General features: G+C 31.4%; 1 protein-coding gene across 2 annotated transcripts; it reads right to left on the bottom strand.

Annotated features, from left to right (window-relative positions):
• Positions 1–1,456: 1,456 nt before the first annotated feature.
• On the bottom strand, positions 1,457–14,056 carry LOC110092292 (transcription factor MYB3R-4; the record flags this gene model as incomplete). Of its 2 annotated transcripts, none has more annotated exon segments than XM_028698562.1 (5): positions 1,457–2,027; positions 7,614–7,841; positions 8,711–8,816; positions 9,338–9,552; positions 12,295–14,056. In XM_028698562.1, coding segments are annotated over 5 exon segments (2,332 nt in total), but the record flags the coding sequence as incomplete, so codon positions are not given.
• Positions 14,057–14,420: the final 364 nt, after the last annotated feature.

Raw genomic sequence — 14,420 nt, forward strand, 5'->3', positions numbered from 1 at the left:
GCTTAAATAGATGCAAACTATGTAGTAAATTATTGATAAATTTACAAAATTATAATTATTATTTAACAAGTAAATTAATAAAATTGGGTTTTGAAACACATTGAGATTTTCTAAATCAACTTTAAATTTGAAATTCAGAAGAAAGTTAATGCTTGATTTTTTTTTTTAAACCGTTGAGAAATATGTGAAGGTGTTATAAAATTTAAAATTTTGACTTCTTTGTAGAAATTAATTACACCCAGTACACTTACATGTATCTTGTAACTTCATCATTTGAAAATTCCATAGTAGTATGCTATATTGACGAGGGCATTCATCTTCAAAAGAACTTTTTTGAGGAAAATTCTGTTTGCTGGAAGAAATATTTGAACTTGATTTGAGCTTAGAGCTTTGGTTGTTCTTGGCTCAAGTTAATTTAATTTTAATATAATTTTATTCAAGTCAGTTAGTCTTTCATAAGCTCAAATCAAGTTCTGAGCCAAGAGAAGAACCATTACCAAGAGCAACTGATAAGGATAATAATGCACCATTCTTTCACAATAACACAATAATAATACAAAATTATTTTGGGCGGATGTTGGACAACATTTATAGATCAATCAGAACGCTTAATGTCATTTTTTTTCGCTTAATACCGGTGCTTGATATTGCCATATACTCGATGATTGATCTCAATCATTCGGTGTCCGTACAGAATAATTTTTCCCGTAACCTTGAGGTGAAAAAAAAAGGAAAAATGCTCCCAAATTTAGTACAACTACTCTTATGTTTTGGCATTTAATTAGTCCAATGCAATATCTTGTGGAGAATGAATTTGAAAACTACTTCCTGCTACAAAATATTTCCCAAATTTTATTAAGTGTCAAGAGAAATTATCATTTATTTCTCCTAAACTAAACTAATTATATGCAGACCCTTAAAATCAAACAAAATATTGAATACTTTTACTTTTTCAACCAAATTTGATGATAAAATGGGTTTTCTAATTAAGATTATATTTAATGATTTGCCAGATAAAATATAAATTCTATGCTAAATGTTAAAAAAACTTCTTTGACTTTTTTACATTTTATATCATAAATATATAATCTCTATTATTATATTTCTTTAAAGGTAAAAGAGGTGTCATATTAAAAGAAAACTAATGTATGATCAAAACGATAAAACTATTAGGATAAAAGTGAAATTATTAAAAAAAAAATTTAATGCAGAAAATAAAATTATATATTATTAAAAATTCAAATAAAACAAAAAAGAAAAACTTCCCTAAACAAGCCTTTTTTCTTTTCAAAATGCTATTCAACTATTTTGCTTTTTAGAAAAATACCAGCAAATGACCATTCTGAAATTGCAGCAGAGGAGAACACTATGATGATGGAGCATATCAGTTGCAAAAAATTAATAGTACTCCATAAATATATTTTTTATGTTCATGAAATCATACAGAAACTGCAAGTGGAAGACAAGAAATTTCAATATATATTTTCCCAAAACAAAGCTGGAGAAAAAGAGTACCAAATCAGATAAATGTTTCACATAACTTAAATGGTGCTGCGAACCAAGAAATGGAGCTTAGACATAAACAACAAATACAAGGAATGCAAACAAAGCTTCTGTTTCACTTGACCTTAGTGGTGCTGTGAACAGAAGATCCATAGACAACAAATAGATGAAGAAGAACAAAGCTTCTGGAAGTAGGAAATAGAATCACAATTAATTTACTTGATGTGTGGAGTACAATATTACACATCACTTTGATGATGATCTTCTTCCACAGGGGCCCAATTAGCAGATTGAAAAACTAAAACTTGAGAGACAGATGCAGCTGGGAACTTCCACGGGGAAAAGATCTGAAAATAATTCAACAGTAGCAAAGTGATTGTTTACTCCAATTTGAAAAATAATCCGGCTATCGGCAACCGCGAAGAAGATGAGAGGTTTTCGAGGTCTGGCTATTGATATGTGAACTACCAGAAAGAGGCTTCACTTTCGTACTCTTAGTTTTCTCATGAGGTGTAGTGCATCCACTGAAATCAAGAACACGCCCTTCAGCCTGCGTTGGCATTAAATTGATACCATAAATGGTAATGTAAAAATATATGCACTAATAGTTTCAATTGAAAGCAACAGATACTTTCATTATAGATACCAACAACTATAGTTGCATTGTAGACTGAAGAAGAAACAGGCAATCATGTTCTCAAATTGCTACAGTTCCCCACAAATTTTTTTTTAATGGTATCATAAAAATGTAACCACTGAGTCCACTTCAGAGCAACATATAGTTTCCATGATATATATATGCTCTGAAACATATAGTTTCCATGATATATATATGCTCTGAAATTGCTACAGGCACTGAAGAAAAATACACAAAATACTACAAAAATATAACAAGTGATTGCTTCTCTTTAAAGTAACATATAGTTTCACGATAAATATAGTCTCATGTTCTCAAAATGCAACAGTTGATGAAGAGGGGAAAAAACCTCATTTGAAAGTTAAAAAAAAAAGGTACTCAGATAGAAGCAACATCTAGTTTGGTGATATAAATACCTATAACTATAGCTGCATTGTTGATAATGAAGTTATTGAAATTACTACAGTTACTGAAAATATAAAATTCATGACAATGTAAGAATATGGTCATTCATTCCTTGACCTAAAGTCCACAGTTTCATATATATATATATATATATATATATACACACTAACTCAAAAAAAAAAAAATCACTAACACTAGTTTCATTATAATTTTATGCAAATATACAAACTATGGTTGCATTGTTTAATTATGGAGAGGCAATAATAATTTTAACCAAAAAAATAATACCAAAAAAACTCATAGTACTAAGAAGTAACATATAGTTTCATGATATATATATTTTTTATTCATTTATCTTTCAATAAATATAGTTTCATGATATATATGCTAACAAATATAGTTTCATTGTTGATTATAAAGGGAAAGTATGCAGCCATGTTTCAAATTGCTGCAACAGGACAACAACAGCAAGTTTGTATCTGCAGCACTGATTTTTTTTTTTTTTTATTGAAAAAAGCAGCATTATGTTTCACGATATATAAACCAAAAACTACAATTGCAATTGTTGATTATGAGGAGAAACGGGAACTCATGTTCTGAAATTGTTGTTAAATATAAAACTAATTACTTCATTTAAAAGCAACACATAGTGTCGTCTAAGAAAGGATGACACAAATTTTAATACTTATTTTAGATATTAATTGTTATATGATACATTTTTATATTATTTTAGATAATTAAATCGTCGTTTTCTACATATTAATTGTTTGAGGTTATTTTGAAGGAATAAAATTGATAAATTATTGTGTTGTTTTAATAAGATGGTAATTTGTGATTATTAATGCTCATGGTACATTTAACAAATAATTAGTTTAATTGATTAAAAAATTTAGAACAATAATTAAAGGTCTACTAATTTTAAAGTGATCAATAATTATAATTAATTTTGGGATTAATTTAAGCCTTTTAATAATAAGTAGAAAGAAATCTCTTTCCAATTTGATTATTTATATTACTATTTATTGAATTAATTAATTAATTATATGTTATAAGATATTAAAGAGCCTCATTTTAAAATCAAAATTTCACCTTATGCACGACTTTAATAATGGAAGATATTATCTTTTATTATTTAAACCTTCTAATAGTCAGAGAAAAATGGATATATGGATTATATCAGATATTTGATAATTTGATGATTTGATTTGACCTTATTTTTATGATATCATTTAAATGAAAAAAATATATTTTATAATTTAAGAATATAAATAAAAATGGAGAGGGGCACTATTTTGAAATAGAGCTCTTTTATTATTTTGGAGTTTTGTAGGAATTTTTTTTAACTTTTTGTGGATTAATAATATGCATATATTTAGACAGATACGATTTCACATTATTTTTATAAAAACAACAACAACAACATCAAGCCATTATCCTACTACATGGGGTCGACTACATGAATCATTTTCTCTATTGTGTCATATTAAGAGTCAAATTCTCATTTAAATCTAATAAAAAAAATATCATTTCTAATATTTTCTAACCAAGTTTTTTTAGGTTTATCTAAACCATTCTTAACATAGGCTAAATCTAATACATCTACTCTCCTAATCGAGTCATAAGAAGACACGTTTTATGTGATCAATCCATCTAATGCAACTCTCTCTAATCTTATCTGTCACTAGAGCTACTCCAACATTTTCATGTATATGCTCGTTTCGCATTCTATCTCTAAGAGTAAAGCCACCAATCCACCTGAGCATCCTCATCTCTACAACACTTAATTGTATGTTTCTCTTTAAATAGCTACAATTCTATTCCACAAAGCATAGTAGGTCTCATCACCATCTTACAAAAATTTTCCTTAAGTTTGAGGGGTACTTTCCTATCACACAATAGACCTGATGCATTCCTCCACTTCAACCAATCCAACTTGAATTCTACTAATAATATCCTTATCTATTTCACCATCACTCTGGATAATAAACTCGAGATATCTAAAATGACTACTCTTATTAATGACTTAATCGCCCAAGTCACAACCCCCCCTCCCTCCCCCCCCCAACTAAATCTATTGCTAATAAAATTATACTTAATGTATTCAGTTTGAGATATACTCAAACGAAAACCTTTGAACTCTAAGGTTGAACTTCATAATTTAAGTTTACCTTCAATGCTTTCTTGTATTATCAACAAGAAGAATACCATCAACAAAAAACATACACCAAGGTACATCCTCCTGCAAATGTCTAATAAGAACATCCATAATGATTAAGGTAAAAAGATATGGGCTTAAAGCTAATCCTTGATGTAATCCAACTAAAATAGGAAAATACTTGGTCCAACCTCATTGTGTTTGAACACAAGTAACAACTCCTGCATACATATCATTAATGACTTAAGTATAAGCATTACTAAAACTCTCCATAGAACTCTTGGAACTTCATCATAAGCTTTCTCTAAATTAATAATATTATATGTAGATCCTTATTATTCTCCCTATACTTCTCCTTCAAACCTATCAATATAGCTTCCCCTACAAATGTAGGCAGGGGGGAAATGGGAAGGGGGGGGGGGGGGGGAATCATGAGCCTAATTTTTGGGCTGCTGGTGGTTCTCGGTTTGGGCTTGGCTGTCCGGTTATTTTCCATTTTAACAGTTAGGACTTGTCGGATTACTAAAAGTTGTTCACCTTCATTGCTCTCTACATCAACCTTTTCCAACTCGATTTCAACCAGCGAAGAATTTGATGTAGGCAAATTGGGGGGGGGGGGGTCAAATCATGAGCCTAATTTTTGGGCTACTGGTGGTTCTCAGTTTGGGCTTGGCTATCCAGTTTTTGTTGTTTTTTTTTGGTGAGTTGCTGAATTCTCTACTTACTTCAGCTCATTAATGCTTGTAGTTCTCTTCCTTTTTAGCTCATTATAAGGAATGAATGTGGTTCATTCCCCCTTTCTCCCCACTTCCCTTGGCCCTTCGGTTTCCTCCATCTGGCTCCTTTTCCCATGGCTGGTTCCTTCACCCTTGGCTGCCTATTCCGGTTCCCTGTGGTGCCCGTTCCTATCTCCTTTGGTTGCCTTTCCGGTTCCCTGTGTGGCTCTTCGGGAGCTGCTTCTAGATAGCTCCTTAGCCTTCTGTTTTCCCCTGTTTTGATTGGCTCAGTTGGAAGTGGTTTTGGGTTGTTTGGCTACCCCGTTTCTCCTATAAATATATGATGCTTAGAGAAAAAAGAGGAGGTTATGACATAATTTTTTCTTCTTGAAAAAGCTTGCAAGCTTATTCCATTCTTTTTCTTCTTCTTGGGAAAGCTTGCGAGCTTGTCCTCTCCTTCGTCTCGACTTCTTACCTCTTTCTTCTCTCTGCAAGTTCCACTCCACTTGTATCTTTCTTCTCGATGACTTGACAAGCTTCTTTAGGTGTTGTTTTAAGTGTTTCAAGCTATTATTCAATGTATTAGTTTTATTTCATAAGCTTGTAATGTCATGTTATGTTTAAAGTGTTGTTTGTCCTTTTATTTCAAGTTATAAGGGGTGTAATTGTTTCCTTTTTGTGACCGTCTCTTACTTATTTTGGGAACTTTTGGTTGCATCACCTACCCGACATGAATCCAAAATGATTTTGAGAAACGTTAGTATCACGTTGTAACCTATGCTCAATAACTCTCTATCAATGTTTTAAAGTATGGCATATTAACTTAATTCTTCTATAATTCGAACACTCTTATGCATCACCTTTATTCTTAAAAATAGGAATCAACACTCATTTTCCACTCATCTGACATCTTTTTATTCTTCATAATAATATTGAAAAGTTTCGTAAGCCAAAAAAATTCCTTCTCCTAAGAATTTCCACACCTCTATTGACCTTCTTCTCCTAAGAATTTTTGCACCTTTATTGGAATATCTTCAGCTCCAACATCTTTTCCACACTTTATTTTCTTTAAAGTCTCTCTGACTTCGATTTTACTAATATGTCGATAAAAACAAAAATCTTTATTTTCATTTAGGATGCTAAGGTCACTAAAGTCAATCGTATTATTACAATCTTCACTATTTTCACATTCTTTTTATGATAAAATTAAATAAAATATTTTCTTTTTCATTTAAGTGATGAAAACAAATAAATTTTAGAGAGTGTTTTAGAGTTTTTGAAGGAAACTTTATTTCTTTGTCACTTAATAATATGTATATTATTTAGTCACAATAAGAGAAAATTCCCTCCAAAACTTTATGATAAAAAAGAGAGTTTCATTTTAAAATAGTCCTAGGAAATTAACACTTTTTATCCTATCAAAGTATAAAAAGAGTAAAGTCATATCCATCCAATCATAATATATATATATATATATATATTAATTTCTATATCCTATTAAATACTTATCTTAATTAACTTAATGAATTGACTTCTATTTCCTAATTATCATAAAATTTTTAACAAAAATTAAAATTTTTTAGATATATAGGGATAAAAAGAGATCATAAACTTTGACATAAGTTGTGGGAGCCAAATTCAATATGAACTTGTTAAATCCATTTAATATATTTAATTTAATCTATGTATTATATAGTCTTCTTTCTTTTTTCCTGATATCTATAAAAAATCCATTTGATCTAATTTAAATTAATCTGAAACAAACAGTATTTTACTTATTGATCAGATTTTAAGTATTCTAATTTTTAGACTGATAAGTTTAAGACTATGGTTTTTATACTGATCTTATTAGGCTTAAAAAATGATTGGCACTCATTTCCTTTGTCCCTTAAAGTTCCTTTAAAACCTTATAATCATTAGGAAAGAGAAGATAGTTATTTATACTAATTAAGATTATTGGATGGATGCGACTTTACTCTTTTTATGATTTTAAAAGAGTTGAAAGTGTAAGAAAATTTGAGAGAGACCTCATTTCATAATGGAGCTCTTTTATTATCCTGGAGTTTTTGAGGAAAATTTCTTTCCTGTTGTGACTTTATATTATGCATATAGATAAAGAAGCAGGCAATCATGTCCTGACTGATTAAGGATGCTGAGAACAAGAAAAACAGTTCACTAGAGAGTGAAAGATTATTACCAAAACATTTGAAGGAATGGGAATAAGGTTTTCCTGTTCTTTTGAAGAGTCTCCATTTCCTTGTGGGGAATTATTGGATAGAACATTGTCAAAATTCAACTTTTGTCCCCCATTGGATAATACCTCTTGAGCCTCAGCTATTACACCAGCATTTTGCTCGCTTAATTGCTTCATAAGACCAAGGGCATCATAGGTTCTTTCACCAGGGCTCATAAAGTATCTCATGTCCTGAAAATCCAACTAATATGAATAAGTAAATGTTTAACAAAAGCTAAAAGTGATTTGTGAGGTTTTCATCATTGTATTACCAAGTTACATTAACTATTAAAAAACCATACTGACTTTTTTTTATTCCATAGGAATATTATATACTATGAATCATAAGCATGATCACAAGATACATATATAGTGCAATACGGACACAATAATAATATTACATAATATAAAAGTAAGAAACAACATGTCACGCACAAATATTTTTATAAACTATTAAACTATAATATATAATAAAAACACCTAATGCCAATCTTTTCCATAAAAAAATATCGTAAAATATAATAGAATATGATGTGTATCAGATAAAAAGCTAAAGGATCAACAAAGGAAAAACTAACATTAGTTTAAATATAAAAAACTTAAATCTAGAAAAAAAAAATAAACATTGATTTAATTACAAAAATATTTTTATCAAGTGTGCCTTATTGTCAATAAAACACTGACATTAGCATTAATAATTAGATATGAATTTGTCAATATCACTGTCCACAGAAAATACCAAAAAAAAAAAAAAAAACAAGAGCACATAACCTTTAACCTAAATAGGAAAAAATCAGCTAAACAGAAAATAGCATGCACGAGTCTCATTTATGTGAATCTAATTTTGGGGAACAAAAACATCAAACACAATTTACAACATGCAGACATGTATAGAGGTATTAGAGGCTCATGCAGGTTCAACACATTCCACATAGAATGCTTTTTGAAATGATCGTGCTTCTTAAAATATTGAATTTTTGAGTAGTGAAGAGCATCAGGGAAGGAAAAAAAAGAAAAGTTGGAAAAAGGAACCCAAAACAAAAAAAGAACAGTTGAGCTACCTCGTATGTAAAATCTGCTCCTGTAAGAAATGAGTTCAAGAACAAGGGTGACTTCCATGATGAAGGAGACTCTAACCCTCTTTTGATTCCAGGAGTATCAGCAAAGCTAAAAGGGCAAAAATAAAACAAAATTATATGAGTAAAGAGAAAGGTCCAAAACATTCGTAGAAAAGGAACAAACTTATATTCTTAAAAAATTACAGAAGGGTCATTTAACAACAAAAGTTTAACTTCAGATCATTTCTATATGGCGTATTTGGCATTGTGACATCAAAACTAAATTTTCAAATCATGTTTCGAAGGCCAAAGTTTCAAATCATGGAATCAACCCCTCCAATAAATATCTACTATCTCAAACTTTAGACACTCGTGACTTCAATTAATAGAAGATGTCAAAATAAACCGCAGAAGGGAATCAAAGATGTTTACTAAATTTTGACACTCATGGCTTCAATTAATAGAAGAGGTCAAAAGAAAACACGTAAGGCAAGCAAAGATTAACAACAAATGATTAAGCCTGAACGAATATGATAAAATACCATAGGTATTTTAAAATTTGTAGCAAGTCAATTAATAAACAGAGGCCAAAAGAAACAATCAGACAATAGCTACTCCTTCATAACTTACATATTAAAAATTTCGTAGTCAGCATCAATGGATGGAGTGAACTTCTCAACTGCAATTTGTGGTTTCTTTGATGATGGTGGATATTGCAAAGATGTAACCGTAATAGAACAGTCCACATGTTTGGTTCCACAAGCAGTGGGCGAAATAAAGGTAGAGCAACCAGATAGGCATTCCAAATTAGTAGTATTACGCTCCACCAATACTGCGTTACATTGCTGCAAGAAAACCATGGAATGTGCAACATCCAGTAACAAAGAAAAAAGATAGACAATTGATAACCCATAAATAGTACAGAAAATTGACAATAATCTAAAAACAAACAAGAAATGATTTCTTCAAGTAGAGAACAAAGGAGAAACTCTTATCTACATGAACATGATTTCGTATAACCATCACAAATTTTCTCTAGAAAAAATTTCTTTTGTACTTTATTATGCATGCAAGTATTACATCATGCATGCAATGCCAATTAAGATAAACGGTAGAGGGAAATAAAGGAGCATGTTGATGGAGAACAAAAAAATATGGCGCAAACTTAAAAGAACTTTCAGATTTTGCCAAGTTACTAGGCACTTTTCATATTAGTGTAGTAATATTGTTTCATCACACTGCAGCAAGAAAATATCTAAAGGGAAGGTATAAAGATAACTGAGAAGACATCTCACTTTTGATGACTGCTGAAAAACTGGAACCGCTTGAAGCTAGCATGGGTGGATATTGTTTCATCACACTGCAGCAAGAAAATATCTAAAGGGAAGGTATAAAGATAACAGAGAAGACATCTCACTTTTGATGACTGCTGAAAAACTGGAACCGCTTGAAGCTAGCATGGGTGGATGGACGAGTTGAATTTAATTGATTCATTTAAAGCTATCAATCTTCAAGACTCAAGATTTAAAATCTTAGAACTAGAAAAAAATAATGCTGCAACCAAGGTTGCAGTTAAAAAGAGCTGCACGTGAAGGAAATAGAAAATCACAAAAAAAAAAAAATAAAAAATAAAAAAAATAAAAAAAATAAAAAAAACAACATGTAATTTTTAAGTGGAAATAAATAAGGTTTAATATTTAAGATTGCAAGCCCGATCGAAGGTTCATCTATGAAAAAAATGTAAAGAGAAATTTGATGACCTTGACATGGAAAATTATAAGGAGAGACCACCATCAACCAAATACAAATAATATAGATGGTTAAAAGATTGATTTATTATAGAGAGAATGATGATAACAATTTAAAAGAAAACCTAACAAAGGAGATCCGTCTAGTTCAAAAATTCAATGGAATCTCAATGCTAAAGACTTAATACAATTCAATGAAAAATTTTAATGCTATAAACTTTTTATAATATTGGAGAGTATTTCTGCAATATAATTTTTAAATCAAGGCGATTTTCAACATGAGGATAAGTTTTTAAATCAATGGATTCATGAAGGGACAACATCAAATATTTTTGTTAAAGCTTGAGGATAAGTTTTCCACATGAGGAGAACAATGGAGAATAACAATTATGGTGCAGAATTGAAAATATTAATTATTTTTGATAAGATTAGTTTGTATCACTGTAGCAGTTCATGTGACTGCAGCAGAATTAAAAAGGTTTGTGTCATTTAATTGTTCTTTTGTCTTACTGCTACATTAATTTTATAAATGAACCATAGACTACTTTAGAATAGAATCTACATTTCTAAAATTAAGATATGAGTAAAATGAATCAGGAACTTTCAGATTTGTAGTCGTCTTTGAAAAAGAAGACTTTGTTCTTCCATGTACATATTCCAAAATAAACTATGAGGGTGGGGCAACAAATATTTTTCCTCCATATAGATTCTAAGAAATCTCAACAAACGAGATCCTTTTAGTTCAAAAATTCAATAGAATCTTAATGCTGAAGATTCTTTTATCATATAGGAGAGGATTTCTGCAACACAATTTTTAAATCAAGCCGATCTTCAAAATTTTCAGATTTAAAGACCACTGGATTCATGGAAGACAACAGCGATTGATTTTGTCAAAGCTTGAAGATAAGTTTTTTCAAACGAGGAGAATATTAGAGAATAAAAATTATGCTTCAGAATTTGAAAAGATAATTTATTTTTGATAAGATATCTTTGTATCACTGTAGCAGTTCATGTGACTGAAGCAATGTATTAAAAAGGTTTGTGTCATTTGATTGTTTTGTAATATTATTGCCACATTAATTTTATAAATGATATACAGACTAATTTAGAGTAGAATCTCAATTTTTAAAATTAAGATATAGAGTACAATGAATCAGGAACTTTTAGATTTGTATCCGTCTTTGCAGAACTCAAGAAGATTTTCTTCTTCCATGTAGATATTCCAAGAACACTGTATGGGTAAGGGAACAAATATTTTTCCTCAAGAAGATTTTCTAAAATTAAGATATAAAGTACAATGAATCAGGAACTTTTAGATTTGTATCCCTCTTTGCAGAACTGAAGAAGGTTTTCTTCTTCCATGTAGATATTCCAAGAACACTGAGGGTGAGGCAACGAATATTATTCCTCAACAGAGTGATTTCAAAAATTCTCAAACTGATATCTCAAACCGTCCTACAAACACTCCCCCTGAAACACACACACACACACGCTTCAATACTATTCGTACTTGAAGCCTCATGAACTTCAAATTAAGGGAAATGGCCAGAAGCAATATAAAACTCACAAAAAAGGAATCAGCAGTATGTACATACGTGCTACTCTAGCAAATGCAGAGTATTTTTATCTAATGAAATAATATAAAAAATCTAACAAGTTCTAGAAAGCAATACTGAGTGAAATGGTGGCAGAAAAATAGGAACAAAAAATTTATTATTAGATATCAGTCATCAAAGAAACTTAAAAAAGCTTCAATATACTTGAAATTGAGCCAAAATCAAATACTTTAAATCAAACAAGAAATCTTTGAAAAGATAGTTTATGCTTTAAAGAACTTACAGGTTCTTTTGCGTCTGAATCAACAACAGATGACAATTTAGCTCCAGATCTACAGTCCTCACTATTCGGTTGAAACTTGCTAGCACTGGAGGATTTGCTAGCGGTACTTTTTTGAGTAAGTTTGGCACCCAGATTCTTATTTTGCTTAATAGTCTCACGTTTGTCCTTTAGATCAGACAAAGAATCACGAACATCATCTGCTAAAGATGAACAAATGTTCTCAGCATCAACTTCACCAATCATATATTCCATGCAGGCCTCATCCCCTTTTGTTAATGACGTAAAAAATGACCCTCTGTTCATGTCTGTACCAGATTTCTTATCAAATCTCCTTTCCTGCAAAGGAGACAATAGCTCACGCTGCCTTTTCTTCATGATAGATGGAGTGCATATGAAACTTTTGGCAGCATGCTTCAAAATGCCATCGGGACTATCATCACGAGAAGGAGAGTCCCATAAGTTGCATGATGCAGATGACATCATCAGCTGCCTGATGCCTAGTGGACTATAGGCTTGCTGAAGATCACTAGACACAATGTCACAACAAACAAATGGAAATTCCAAGCTCTGTATGCGTGGAGGTTCATAGAATAAAGATCCAGAATTAAAGAAATTTTCAGATTGATTATCTTTCATCTCATCTGGAGGAGAGACAGTTCCAGGTTCTAAATCTTTTTCAAACTCTACTTTCTCCTCACTAGCGAGAGAGAGATTCCTTGTAAGATTGTCACAACTACTTGTATATGTTTGTGTTTCCTCCTCTAACCTCTGTTTTTCTTCTAGCTGGACTTGTCGTTCATTTCCTTGGTCTATAGTCTCATGACTTGAAGGCATCACTTCAGGAACAGGAGGCATAGGGCAATCAGAAATAGGAACACCAATAAATGAGCCTGCAATAGATCCAGAATTTTGCAGCCTCCAAGATAAGTCTTGGATATCCACATTAGCACTAGGACAAATAAAAGATGGGGGAACATTCATCAAACTTTGACAAAAAGGAAGTCCATACATATTTGATGTATTCACTGGAAATACGGGGTATGAATATGGAGCAAAATTCATAGAAGCTCCAGGACTGTGAATAAAAGATTTACAACTCATTGCCGCAGCACAGTCAAGATTTTCCATACCCAAGGCTGTTACAGGATGCATCTGGAAAAGGTTTGGACTGCAGCCATTATTTAAAGAAATCCACGGTTTATCATTATTCTCAAATCCTAATCCAGCGTCAGAAGTAGAAGTCTCCAATGATGTTGGTTTATGGGGCATAGTATCTTTCTTCTCGTAGTTGTCATCATTAGAAGGCTTCCTAATTTCATTTCCAGATCCTTCAGCTTTTGGTAAAAAATTTCCAGGTGAAGCTACTTCAGAAAGCACTTCAGCACAGTGGAATTTAGAGGCACCAAATGTAGCTTCTTCAGCTGAACCATAATATTCACTGGAGCGAACTGGCAAATGTGAGTCCACCTCCTTTTTGATGGCCTCCTCCTGCTTGTGATCTCCATCCTCTGTAATTGGTTTTGCCATTTCACATTCGGATTGAGAAGAAGCTACCAAAGCCGAACTGCTACATTCAGAGGAATCTTCTATGTCAGATTTTTCTTTAAAGCCACTGTCATGATTCTTTTGCCGGATTCTTGCTGTAGTAGAGGAAACAACATTTGGTAATCCTGGATACCTTTCAATCAGACCTTGAACCATGTATGATTCCAATTTTTTCTTCACTGAACTATTCCAGTGGTTTTTTATTGAATTGTCACTCCTGATGGTGTGGAAAGCAAAAATAATCAGAAGCAGCATGAGCAACAGATGTACATAGTCTAAAAAGGAATTTGAAAGTAAAAATCCATTCAAAGAACTGCATAATAGAAATAAACCGTCAGTGAGAAAAAAAAAAAACAGAAACTGAAATGCATTTCCCAACCTTGAGATTGACAAAATCGAGTAATTGGACAACAGACACACAGAATTTCATCAAATAAAAATAAACTATAAATATAAAAACAAGTGGATGAGACTGCAAAAATGGATAGCTGAGTAGACTTAAGGAAATAAAAAGCATTTCCCATCCTTGAGATTGACAAAATCGAGGAACTGGAGAACTGACTGTATTTGTATTACATAAA

This window comes from Dendrobium catenatum, unplaced genomic scaffold, assembly GCF_001605985.2.
Source record: "Dendrobium catenatum unplaced genomic scaffold, ASM160598v2 fragScaff_scaffold_1105, whole genome shotgun sequence".
Lineage (NCBI taxonomy): Eukaryota > Viridiplantae > Streptophyta > Magnoliopsida > Asparagales > Orchidaceae > Dendrobium > Dendrobium catenatum.